This window comes from Camellia sinensis, chromosome 1, assembly GCF_055761805.1.
Source record: "Camellia sinensis isolate YWXY chromosome 1, ASM5576180v1, whole genome shotgun sequence".
Classification (NCBI taxonomy): Eukaryota; Viridiplantae; Streptophyta; class Magnoliopsida; order Ericales; family Theaceae; genus Camellia; species Camellia sinensis.
Window position 1 is genome coordinate 231,156,347 of NC_138961.1, and position 14,043 is coordinate 231,170,389.

At 37.7% G+C, this 14,043-nt stretch overlaps 1 protein-coding gene across 1 annotated transcript; it reads right to left on the minus strand.

Annotated features, from left to right (window-relative positions):
* Positions 1-11,870: 11,870 nt before the first annotated feature.
* LOC114307757 (basic leucine zipper 43-like) lies at positions 11,871-12,725 on the minus strand. Its single transcript, XM_028253172.2, has one exon. The coding sequence runs from the start codon at positions 12,617-12,619 to the stop codon at positions 12,032-12,034; it is 588 nt and encodes a 195-aa protein (XP_028108973.1). The 5' UTR covers positions 12,620-12,725; the 3' UTR covers positions 11,871-12,031.
* Positions 12,726-14,043: the final 1,318 nt, after the last annotated feature.

Sequence of the window (14,043 nt, forward strand, 5' to 3'; positions counted from 1 at the left end):
TCATTTTATATTAATTGTGCAACTTTGTCTCTCGGCCATCATGCATTGAGATGCGTGATTGGTGGCCCGAGGGTCGAGAACCATACTCCCTTGAGCTTATGAAATGATAGGGAGGGTAGTTGTGCACACATACCTTGCAAATACATTGTCATGGCCTTTTTTGCTCTCTATTACAGCAAAGTGGAAAAATGCAGCAACAACTGGTCGGCCAGCCAGAAAAACTAGCTGGACGACCACCTTTTCTGCCTTGTAACAACAAAAAGTGGTCGGCCAATGGTCTTCCACATCAACAACTGGTCAGCCACCCTCCCATAGGTCCCCAAGATGAGTTAGAAACTATCTGGAGCTTGGTGCAAGTTTCTGAGAACAGTTACAAACTGTGATAACCCTCACCACTGTTTACTGATAACACCACTGATTAGTGCTAAACTGTGACTGAGCATGATTAAGTAACTGATTTGACTGATATTCTGAATTGATTGATTGAGTGTATTAGTTTAAATGCAAATCTATTTGTTTGACTACTAAATGATCTGTTCATGTTTTACGTTTTAAACTGCAAATTAAAGGCCTTATCGGCGGCCGAATCCGAAACTGATTAGTGTTTTATGTTAATTAGAATTTATGTGATTTTATGGTATGTTTAGTTGAAATTTGATTTGGTATGATTAATTAGATTAAATGAAGTTAAAATGCATCAACTTGAGTTATTTACCAAAATGCCACTTAGTGGACTATTTCATGAGCCATTTATTTGATTTCTATATGTTAGCATTATCATAACATTTCTTCAGCCATTTCTTGAGCCAAACCGACTAGAGAGAGAGAGAGAGAGTTAGGAGAGTTTGGTTTCATCTAGAGAATTACTTGGAGAACTTGAAGAATTGAAGAGTAGATTGCACAATTGAGCTTCTATTCTTGAAATTGAGGACTTGAGGTAGGAGACTCACCCTTTTAATTGTGAGTTTGAGTTGTTCTTGCATGATTCATGGTAAGGATAGTGATTTAATGCATGAATTAGCCTAATATGTTGAATTGAGTAGGAATTCATGCATGAATGTATACATTGTTGAGTTTTGAGGTTGATTTCATGGAAATCCTCACATGCATGTCTATATTCTAGCTATGGTCCATGAATTCATCATGTTTTTGAGTGAATTGACTCATTTGATCATGTATTGGAAGCTTTGATTTCAATTGAACACATGCATGTCTTATGTTCATCATGTTCATGAAGTTTTGTTGAAAATTGGTTCAATTACCTTTGGACTTTGATTTTGCAAATTGATCTTTGAAACATGTCATATTATGAGTTTTAAACTGTTTTCCAGAAAATTAGCCCAAAATGATCGAATTTGATGCTTTAAATGTTGAGTTTCATGCTTGGAGACAAATCTGGAAATTTCATATTTTAGATCCACGCTCGAGCGAGGAACTTCACGCTCGAGCGTACACTTTGAGTTCATGTAGTCCGCTCGAGTGGGAAAAGTAACGCTCGAGCGTGAAACGCGTGTATCCAATACATTGCATGTGTTTACAGTCCGCTCGAGCGAGGGAATGCACGCTCGAGCGAGGACTTGTGTCTCACGCTTGAGCAGGGGTCGAGCGCCCGTTGAGCGTGAATTTCATGCATCCAGTACTTTTGCAGTCCACTTGAGCGAGGAAAGTCACGCTCGAGCGGAGATCCTTTGTCTGCATGCTCGCTCGAGCGTAGAAAGCCACGCTCGAGCGAGACCCCTATTTTCTGAAAATTTTGAAAAGTGTTTTAAAGTGCATCTTTGCATCCTCATTCGATTCTAGGCATTCATAAGCCTAGTTTAAGGCATCTTAATGAGGATAATGCTTTAGAACCACACCGAGTCAAGATAGGGACTAAATTATTGTTTCCCAAACGTGCAACTTAGTGTGTGTTCATCTTGTAATTGTGTAGGGTTGGCATCCGAGGATGCTCACTAGCCTATCTGTAGCCCAGAACTCTGTGAGTAACAATGTTGTAAAAATATATTCAATCATGAATAATTTCTGAATGATCAACTGTACTGCTTTCTGAAATGATATTTCTTACTGAGTGAATGCTTGTCCTATTTGCGAACTGTATTCGTGGCATCCATAGCAATTTACTGTTACTGTACTATACTGCTACTATCACAGAGATCTCTGTCGGTTTCCATGTTTGGAACCACTACTGTTTACTGATATGATGGCCATCAACTGACTGTTCGGTCTGTTAAGACCTACTGTACTGTTTGCTATTGGATGTACCACTTATGACTGCTATGATCGAATAACTGATATATTGTTCAAATGACTGTTTTAAATATTGAAAGGACATTCATTCCTAACCTCTTTACGCATATGTTATTCACTGCCCTTTAGCTCACTGTTTATATATATATATATATATATGTAGGTGTCCAGGCACCAGATCGGAGCTAGGAGTGTTAGGTTTAACTCCATTTTTGTCAAGCCAACCAACGTGCCTCACTGTGAGGTTCCAAGTGTGTTCAAGCTTAGGCTTTTTGGGGTGTCTCAGTTCACCATTCTGTCTCTGTTTTGTAATACTGTATAGACTTATACTGTACTGTTATGGTAGGGAGTTGGTCCCTAACCTGAATGCTTGTATATGTATGTATATACTGTTTTGTTTCTGAATGTGAATATGTATGAAAAGTATTTTTGCATACAGACTGTCATAGCTCATCGGACATCTTTTATTACTGTTTTGGCTTCTGTCAGCCCCTGTACTCTGTATTACTGTTATTACTGTTAAGTAGGCCTTTGGTAATCACGGATTACTGGCCAGTTACAATGCTAAACCCATTGGGGCGGGTTTGGGTCGTGACACAAACAGAGGCAAGTTGGAGCATGGTGATGGATTTCCGAACGAGGCGACCGAGCATGCATGCACTCTTCCCCCTCTGACGCTCCTGATTTATTGCTTTACTTAACTAATTTGCTTAGCTAGTTTATACTTTGGTTTGTACCTTAAGTAGTTAATGCGTTTAGCTGCTTAATCGTTTTGTAATAATTAGTTAACTAGGGTTAGTTAATTAGCTTCGTTGTGTAATGATTAGTTTAATTAGCTTAGATTAGCTAGTTAGCTTCTTATTCGGACCCTCTATTGTGAGGGCCAACTGTTGTAATAAGCGTACGTGTGTGTGATGCATGTCTTCCAACCCCCATTTCTTTCTTCCTTTTATATAACCGCTTACGATGGTTAGTTTTAGGGCATATTTTGTTTAGCATACCTTATGCTTGCATGCGTGCATCCATTCATCTGTATTGCATGCACCAGGCTCGGCGTATCATACAAACTGCATAGTATTTCAACATTTACTTGAATACGTGTTCAACAGTATGTTATCAAGTTGCATTTCATATGCTATTCTAGAATAGCCGAGCCTATTTTAGTTACATTTTTTCATGTGTTGTATTAGCCATCTTAACATGAACTAGGATCATGCATGATTTCTAACTAGTTCTTTGTTTTGGCTCGGAGTACACTGTGAGTGTTTACGCTTTAGCATACTGCATGTGTGTTAATGTTGCCATGAAAGCATGCTTTTCATGAGGCTAACTGCTTAGTTGATATAACTACCTGAATGCCTGTGGGTGAAGGTTGGATTGCTTGAATTGGAACAATTCATTGAAATCTGTGATTTAGCCTACTTGCGAGTAGCAAACTCCAAATCATTTTCACAAACGAATATGCAATGTTTTGTTCCAACTTAGGCGATCTAGTCTTACTTGTTTGCTGTGCGCATCACATAGTAATTCTAGATTAATAAACAGAATAAGAACACATGTGTTTTCAAAAAAAAAATATCATGCTTAGAAAATGCTGATCTTTGATCGGGCGAGCGGGGGTGCTCAATGCATGACCTTCCCCTCTCGTACCCAAGTTCTCGAGCCGAGGCAACTTTGGTGATGACGGACACGTGGCCTTAGGCACGAGTCAAGGTTTCCTAAATTCCCCCAAAATAAAATATTTAGGTGGCGACTCTGTATCTGGCAAAGCAGTCTATGTTTGGCACTTCTTTACAAAAATCAGTTTTCTAAAACGATTTACCAGATTTGGACTCTTTGGTGATTTATCGGTCTCGTATTGCACTTTGTGAGATTAGATTCAGAATCGTGACATTGAGTCTGAACTGTAGTAGCTTAGAATAAAACGAGATTCGCACTCTCGCAGCGCGGACATCGGAGAGTTCCCGGGGCGCGTCTACAAATAGGTTACAAAGTGTGTTGGAATGGGTCATTTCCGAGTCTTAGAATGCTTTTGTAGGTGGGCAACAAATTGTAGATGCGCTCTTAGTGGCAAATGAATGTGTGGATTCTTGACTTCGACAAGGGCAGGCGGGCTGATCTACAAACTTGATATTGAGAAGGCTTATGATAATGTTAATTGGAAGTTTTTACTGTATATGCTGGACAGACTTGGTTTTGGGATTAGGTGGAGGCGTTGGATCCAATTCTGTATTTCCACGATGCGGATGTCGATTCTTGTGAATAGATCTCCAATGGGTTTCTTTCCTACTTATAGGGGCTCCGGCAAGGAGATCCTTTATCTCCTTTATTGTTTATATTGGTGATGGAAGCGCTAGGGCGGTTGTTATCTAGGGCGGTGCAGGGAGGACGGTTGCAGGTGTTTGCGGTGGGGATAGCTCTCGCAATTTTGTGGGTTTCCCATTTTTTCTATGCAGATGATGCACTTATTTTTGCGATGCGGATGTGGATTAAATTGGTTATTTGAGATGTGTGTTATTGTGTTTTGAGGCCGTCTCAGGTCTTCGGGTGAACTTAGCAAAGTCAGAACTGATTCCAGTGGGGGAGGTGGCTACGATTTCGGTGTTCGCAGCTATTCTGGGGTGTAAAGTGGTGACTTTTCTAGTTACGTACTTGGGATTACCTTTGGGGGCGTCTTTTAAGGCTAAAGGGATGTGGGATAGGGTGGTGGACCGTGTGCAGCGGCGGTTGACAGGATAGAAACGACAGTATTTATCAAAAGGGGGAAGATTTACGTTGATTAAGAGTGTTCTATCTACCATTCCGACATATTTTATGTCCGTCCATGTGATCCCGGTGTCAGCGGCCATGCGAATAGAGCAGTTGTAGAGGGATTTCTTGTGGGGTACTAGGGGGGAAGGTTCTCATTATCACTTGGTGGCTTGGGATCGGATTTGTTGTCCCAAGGTGCAGGGGGGTTTGGGGATTCGAAGGTTGGTCTTGTTCAATGTGGCCTTGTTGGGGAAATGGTTGTGGCAGTTTGTGGCAGAGCAGGACCGTTTCTGGAGAAGGGTAGTGGTAGCAAAGTTTGGTGTGGGGCATGGTGGGTGGTGTTCGGGTCGGGTAGGGCATTCTCATGGTCGTGGTCTATGGAAGGAGATTTGGTTAGGGTGTGAGGAGTTTTGGAAGCGGGTGAAGCTCAAGGTTAGGGTAGGGATAGGGTTCGGTTTTGGCAAGATTGGTGGTGTGGTGACCTCATTTTAGGAGAGCAGTTCCCTTTGGTTTTTGGTATTGCCGTTGATGCTGAGGTTTTGGTAGATGTTGTGCGGTCTGGCCAAGGGGTTTCAACTATTTGGAATGTGGGCCTGTGCCATGCTGTTCAGGATTGGGAGTAAGGTCAGTTGGTGGAGTTGTTGGCTTTTTTATATGAGTTGAGAGTGGGGGAGGTTGGATGAGACTTTTTGGTATAGGAATGTCCTGGGGCTAAGGGCATTTTTTCTGTATCTTCTTATCATGGTGTGCTTGCTCATGAGAAGGTGGTTGTTTTTCCTTGGAAGTGTGTCTGGGTTCCGGGTACGCCATCTAAGGTGGCCTTTTTTGTGTGGACGACTATGTTGGGGTGTATTTTGACTTTGAATAATTTAATTCGTTGTGGCCACTTATTGGTTAATTGGTGTTGCTTGTGTTGTGGTGCTGCAAGTCGGTGGATCATTTGCTCATTTATTGTTCGGTATCTTCTCGCTTTTGGATGTTAGTTGTTACGGCTTTTGGTTGGCTTGGGTGCAACCGGCGTTGGTTCAAGCAGTCCTGCATAGCTGGGCAGAGGGTCGAGTTGGGAGGAGACGTCGGAAGGAGTGGATGCTTGCTTCTCATTGTATTCTATGGTTGGTTTGGTTGGAGCAAAATAGGCGCGTTTTTCAAGGGCTATCTCATTCAGTCATTTGGTTAGAATGGCGGCTTCTTATGATATTGTGTGGTTGGGTGACTAGATCGGTTGATCCAGATGTTTTGACTTTTGTAGAATTCGTGGAAGATTTGATTTGTTAGTTGGTTTGTTTGTGTAGCCTCCATGGCTTCCTTTTTTGTATTTTTTGCATCGTCTTGATGCTTTTCAATAAAGTTTGGTTATTTATCAAAAAAAAAAAAGAAAAAAAAAGATACTTGTACTTTGATGCTAATAATTGATTAGTATTTTTGATAACTGTCTTTTATTATTGGATTTATTTATGTTTTCAGTGTTCTAATGAGTCATGTAATTATTAGCCATTTTGCAATCTCTTTTGGTGTTATGTTATCCTATAAATTAAGATAATTTGTTATTGTTATTAATGGTCCCTTATCAACAGTTTAATTATTTGGTTATGCAATTTATTCTTTGGCTTGCTCTTGCACTCAAGAGGTTCAACTAGAGATGGTACTAGAGTTCATGATAGCATTGTCAACCAGCTCCTAACAAAGGTTGGTTTAACTGTATTTCAACTTCTCTATAATATTAATAGGAAACTGTACCAGGCTAACAAATTTTAGTAATTAATTGAAAATTACTTGCGATTTAGATAGATGGTGTCGAGTCATTGATCAATGTTTTGCTTATTGGGATGACCACTAACATGAAGGATTTGCTTGATGAAGCACTTTTGAGGTGACTTCTACAGTGCATACCTCTTCTACAATGTATACCCTTTTCTTTATTGTGCTAAACTAATTCTTTAAGAAACTTAGAATTTGAGGTGTTGACGCCTCAAAATCACCAAATGGCGTCGGATTAGCACGAAACTTGGTACACACGATCGCCTAGGCACGAAAGACTTGTGGGAGAAAACGGGACTTGAATGGGGTTCCCGGTTTGGGAGTTAGAGCAGGATTTGGGTCTACGCAAACTAGTTCCTTAAGAAACTTAGAATTCGAGTTGTTGGCGCCCCAAATCACTAAACAATGTCAGATTAATACAAAACTTGGCATACAAGACCGCCTAGGCACGAGAGACTTGTGGGAGAAGACGGAACACTAATCAGGTTCCCGGTTTGGGAGTTAGAGCTGGATTTGGGTCTAGGCAAACTAATTCTTTAAGAAACTTAGAATTTGAGGTGTTGACGCCCCAAAATCACCAAACGGCGTCGGATTAGCACAAAACTTGGCACACCTGACCACCTAGGCACGAGAGACTTATGGGATAAGACGGGACTCGGGTCGGGTTTCCGATTTGGGAGTTAGAGTCAAATTTCGGTCTAAGCAAACTAGTTCCTTAAAAACTTAAAATTCGAAGTGTTGACACCCCAAAATCACCAAACGGTGTTGGATTAGCACGAAACTTGGCACACACGACCGCCTAAGCACGAGAGACTTATGGGAGAAGACTGGACTCGAATCGGGTTCCTGGTTCGGGAGTTAGAAGCGGATTTGGGTCTAGGCAAACTACTTCCTTAAGAAATTTAGAATTCGAGGTGTTGAGGCCCCAAAATCACCAAATGGCGTTGAATTAGCACGTGGCACACACGACCGCCTAAGCACGAGAGACTTGTGGGAGAAGACGGGACTCGAATTGGGTTCCCGGTTTGGGAGTTAAAGTCGGATTTCGGTCTAGGCAAACTTGTTCCTTAAGAGACTTAGAATTCAAGGTGTTGACACCTCAAAATCACCGAACGACGTCAGATTAGTATGAAACTTGACACACACGACCGCCTTGGCATGAGAGACTTGTGGAAGAAGACGGGACTCGAACCGGGTTCCCGATTTGAGAGTTAAAGCCGGATTTCAGTCTAGGCAAAATTATTTACTTAACTATTTTTGTAATTGTATAGTAGTTAAATTTTTATGTTTTTTTTGTAATTAACTTATTAACACATAATTATATTGTCATTAATTATTTTTATTTTTTGTTTTCAGATATTTCCCAAGTAGGAGTTTACTTCTTGTAGAATGCATGCCCGTGAAGAATGCGACTAATTTTATTTTTGTTAGCCATGAATTTTTTTACATATTATAGGTGATAGTAAAATGCCGTCGCAAAAGGTAACATTTGCCATTGCAAAAAAAAAAAAAAAAAGGCAACGGCATCATATCGTTGCTAAAACGTTTTAGTAACGCTCACTGTTGTGACCTCCTCTTTGCCGTCGTTAAAATTTTTTTAAGACGACATTAAGAGTATGCCGCCGCAAAAAATTAAAATTTTTGTAGTGCAAGGGAACAAACTTGCATCACATTTGCTTAATTATTAGCCGAGACTTAGTTTGTGGACGACACTTTTTGTGGCTTTAATTTGTCAGGCATAACATTGGTTTAATATGCATCAATTTGCTCATAAGATATCAACTTCGAAAACAATACAATATGCTTTGCACTTTAATGTATTTTATTTTATTTTTATTTTTTTTTGAACTAGGCACTTTAATGTAGTAGATTCTATTTATTGGACCTTTATCAAACAATTTGTATTTTTTTTTTTTTTGATTCAAAGGAAAGAGGATACTGGGTTTTGGGGATTTATAAAATTGACTCTTAGATTAATATCAAATACGAAGTCAGGAAAAAGAGCATATATATAATGAATAATGGGAGTCTGGTAGGAGCAGATCTAGGGCCAAACCACAATATTATATTGTTGTTTATTGCATAGCAATTCAGTTTGTAGTTTTAATTAGGGCCAATTAAACTAAGAGTCCTAATAGTTTGAGACTTGTGTCATTTTAATCATTGACTTTTTAATTGTGACATATTTGACTCTGAATTTTAAATTTTATTTTAAATAAGAATAATTGAATATACCATTATTCAATTTTAAGAGCAAAGTTGTCAATTTGATAAAATATAAATTAATTTGATAAAAATAAATGTCAAAAAAATATTTTTAAATTTTTAAAAATTATTTCTACCCACCAAAGATAAAATTATGTAAAATTAATAAATCTTTTACGCATTTATTTATTTTACCAAATTAATTTTTATTATATGTTTGGATGATGATCATGTAATGTGTGATTGCTAGGCTTTTAATGTGTAATCAATATGTTTAATATATGAAATATTTTTAGCTTTGAATATTTTAATTTAATGGATTGGTTTAATAATGATATCAAAGTGATCGCTATATTTGAGTTTTGAAAAAATAGAAAATAATTTAATGAAAATAAAAACAACCATCCGTTACATGATCATCATCTAAATACATAATAAAAAATCAATTTGGTAAAATAAATAAATAAATAAATGTGTAAAAGATTTATCAATTTTAAACAATTTTGTCTATGGTAGATAGAAATAATTTTTAAAAATTCAAAAATATTTTTTGACATTTATTTTTGTCAAATTAGTTTATATTTTGTCGAATTGATGACTTTGCTCGTGAAATTGGGTAGTGGTATTTTCAATTATCTTTATTTGGAATAAGATTCAAAATTTATGGTCAAATGTGTCACAATTGAAAAGACAAGAACTAAAATGACACAAGTTTCAAATTGTAAAGACCGTTAGTATAATCTACCCTTTTAATTGTTTACGAAAGGAATCGGATGTTCCAATTAAAAAGACACATTTTATTCATCGTTTGTAACTTGTCTTGTTTTATCATTGGTAGATGCACCAATGTTTTATCTAGATATTTTTCCATCATATTAGTAATCTACTAATCTTTTAGAGGTAGTGTCATCCATAATATCTACATTCTACTTTATATCTTTCCATAAATTTGTTTATAGCTCTGTGTATTCTTATGAGAAAGCAACTTAACCTTTTCAAGTAGTACATATTGGTCGACTCTGTAATTAGGAAATGCTTTTAATGTCATATATGTTCGTGTGATTTAAGAAAAAGTAAGCCTAGTATAGTCTCCATTAGAATGGGTCTGTGAGGGATAGATTGCGTATAAATCTATCATTTGGTATAATTTGCACAAAGTAATTGTCCTCAAATTCGAACCTATAAGCTCAAGGTTAGTAAGGCGAGTTTTAAAGAACTTATCCTTTGACATAATTTATACAAAATAACCGTCCTCAAATTTAAACCCATAACTTCAAAATTAATAGGCTAAATTTTAACCACTGAAGTTGTGCGTCTCTGTGCGATGCAATTAACTGGAATTTATTTACAAAAGTGAACTGTTTTGGATTCAATGTTATGGTGCTTCAATACATTTGATAGGACTCCACTAACCTAGAAAATAGTACCTTGAAAGCAATTCAAATCTTGTGGGATATTTTGTGCGTTCTTAATTAAAGACTGAACCCCACTAAAGAAATCATTATCAAGAAAACCATTTTCAACTGGACTCTAATCTCTTCTCTAAATATTAGTAATATGAAGTTTTTCCTTCTTACTTTTGAGATTAAAAACTATCGGTTCTAGTAGGATTTTACTCCATCTTCTTCAATACTAAGAATTTGGCGTGTTCCATGAGAAGTCGATTGTACTTCCCAGTTCTCAATCTAAGCCATACTGTTGCCTTTCTTGCATAACTAGGATATTAATCTCTTGGGCTACATGACTTGTTTTACAGGAACAGTAATCATTATAAAGTTAGATAACTAAGAGACCTACTTGGGTGGTGGTGCTTTTGCATCCCCACCCCCCATCCAAAAAAAAAAAAAAAAAAAAAAAAATGCAAACAAACAAACAAAAACAAAAACAAAAACAAAGATTAAGGAAAGACAAAGAAACAAAAGAACATGGGTGATGTTGGTATGCGTTCAACATGATAACGATGGAAAAAAATAAAGTGAAAAGAGATATGCGTAACCATGGCAACTGATGGATGCTAAAATGTATCGAAACACCATAATAAGCAAAAACAGCCCTTTTGTGTTGTGTCTGTGTTTGTAAAGAGAAGGATTATAGTGCACATTACTCAAACATGGAATGCCTGCAATCAAATGGATAACAGCTTTTGCAGAAAGAAAAGTTAAGAATGGAAATGTCAAGGATAATCCTTGGCTTGTCAAGAGGTGATGAATTTTTTTTTTTAAATTTAGCTGGTAATTTTTCTATTGGTCACCTTCTTCACCTCCTGTCTGTGTCAATAGAGTGAGGAATTGCCAACCTAAACTAGTTTGCTAGACCAATCGAAATTGATTAATGTCATATTTCTAAACCTCGTAAGCGAAATCCAGGAACAGTACGTGGGAATTGGGAAGTGGATAGCTTTTTCACATGTTTTTCTTGCTATAGTAGGTTTTGTATAATCAACCAACATGTCCACCCCACCACCACCCTCACCCTTTACTCCTGTTACCCTGATTAACTCTTACGTAAACAATGTCGCTTACATCTCTCTCCATTCTTGTATGCTGACAGAATCAGTACTTATCCATTTATAGGAATAACCTATGGAATTTTCTTTCAGTCATTTCGAAAACAGTTCACGATTAACATTCCTTTTTTTTATTTTTAATATGCTTTGTATAGGAACTTCTTTATCACAGTTCATAGTATTAATCATGGAAAAGATCCCGGTGGAATCTGGTCAGACAGGTCAATTCTAATGTCTTCCTCTCTTATTTAGCCCTGGTTACCTGTGAATCTTTATGTGGTTGATGGAGGAATATTATATCTAAACCCACAGAGATCTTTAACTTCTAGATATAAATAAGTGATATCATAATTAAGGGAAATTATAAAATATTTCCGGAGTTCCACGTGTCTATACTCCAAGATTACTGAATAATTGCTCCATAATTAAGCTAATATAAGAATCATAGGAACACAAGATGTTGCAGTTTTCTTCTCTCGATCTGGTACAGCTTAAAATGAAGGAAAATATGGATGGACTTAGAAAAGAGATAAATAGATAAATAAAATCATCTCGGCCTTTATCTCAACGAAGCAGACCAGTGGAACTTGTGTCCGACTGGCTTGATGATTCGGTTCTGAGGTAAGCCGAGTTACAATTAATATCATCTAGATCTCTCAAAGTAGGGTAGGTACTATTGAGCTGCATGTCTGCGAGCATCTGACGAAGCCCTGAAGTTTCTTCTTTGAGCTGAGTATTCTCTTGAAGGATCTTGTCGTGGGATTCTGAAGCATGGTTTAGTTTATCAATGAGTTGGTGATTCTCGTTTCGGAGCCAAAGAACCTGTGACCAGAGCTCGTCAAGGTGCTTCTGCTTGCGCATACGTGATCGGCGTGCAGACTCTCTGTTGGATATCATTCTTCTCTGCTTCCTCTCATTGATGAGGCTTAGTTGTTGTTCATCTGCTTCATCTGAAGTTGAGTTACTGCTGAAGCATGTCGACTGTGAGTTGAATTCTTGACCTTGAGGAGTAATTTGAAGATGAAATAAAGGATTAGTGGATCTGCTAAACTGAAATGTTGGAATGTTGTTTGGTGTCAAACCAAAATTAGGCATATATGGATTTGAATACGAAGGAGCTAGATAATGTTCTGCAACCTCACTCGCTTGCATGGCTTTGAACTTTTTGTGTGATATACAGACACGGGTTGGGATCAAGCTCTAAGGTGGAAATCAGGAGAAGAAGTTGGTGTTTTTGAGGTGAGTGGAAGTTCGGGGGGGAAGAGGCATTTTATAGGAGGGAAAAAGGCAAAAATGGCCCCACTTAGAGTAGCTAGAGCTTCTTAAAGATGAGACCATTGGAATATGATGCATGAACTGTGCTTCTACATAAATAGCATCACATCCATGTATACATGAAACATGCAACACACAAGCCTAAAATGGGTAATTATCAATGGTCACATATATACATGTTTGAAGTGTATGTTATCCATGAAGCATACATACATGCATACATGGAAATGTTGTGGATAATCCTCTCGAGAGATCAAATATTGGCTTACATCAGAGAGATTCGTGGATAGTTTATATGGTGGGGAGTATAATAATTTAGTTGTGGGAATTCTTTGGTAGCCAATTGAAGATCATTTTTACACTTGAAAATGTTGTTAGCCAACAGCATTTGGTGACGTATTGGAATGGGGAGAACAAGGTTGGGGAAGACAAGCTCTTTTCTATAAGGGGAAAAGATTATATTAGGAATTGATGACTCAACCACCACTTGGATGAGATCCATCATAAAATAAAATACAATCTACTTGGTCCTTAACATTTGGGTTGTTAGGAGTCACAGTCCCTTGTGGCACATTTAGGTACAGATCAGTGTGCCACATCATAGCAGGGGAGAGGGGAGGGGTGCTTTTAGTCATTTGGGTATTAGACTGTTAGGTAGGCTTTTTCACAGTTTTGCTACAGACACAAATAGATTGCACACAAGGGTGTGGAACCTACGTCCCGGCCCCTTGTGTTTCTTTTGTGCACTTTCTATGCACTTTTTTTGGTGTCACTAGACTAATTCAACAACATTGTGTGGAAGAAGGACAGCATCACCTTCCACTGTGATTCTTTTTTCAGTAGTGCAAAAACTGTGATGTGATATTTTACTAGGTAATATTTATATTTCATTAAGTTGTATTTGGATATTAAGTAGTACCTGACCTTTCATTGGATTGCAACCAGAAAAAAATAAATCATCCATTGAACATAATGTAATGAAGCTATTGGTAAAAAGAATGGGGAAAATTGAAACTGCATAATGTAATCAAGTCTGCAATCTGCCGTTAAGTTATACAAAGCATGGATTTGTGTCAAAGTTAGTCAAAATCTACTGATATTAGCCTTGAAGTATAGTAGAATGAGTACCACTGGAAAAAGTTGGCAATATTTGATGGGTAGACGATTGTGCTCTGGAATGTTTTATGCATCAACTAATAGTGTTTCTAATTCACTATTTTCTCTGGGATGCTATAGTGTTTTCTGAGTTATGAGCAAGAAAGTTTTAATATTTTAGGGGATCCAAAGTCATTGTATAATTA

Coding starts and splice junctions, on each gene's coding strand:
- LOC114307757 (XM_028253172.2), bottom strand. CDS start 12,619: ATGCAAGCGAGTGAGGTTGCAGAACATTATCTAGCTCCTTCGTATTCA.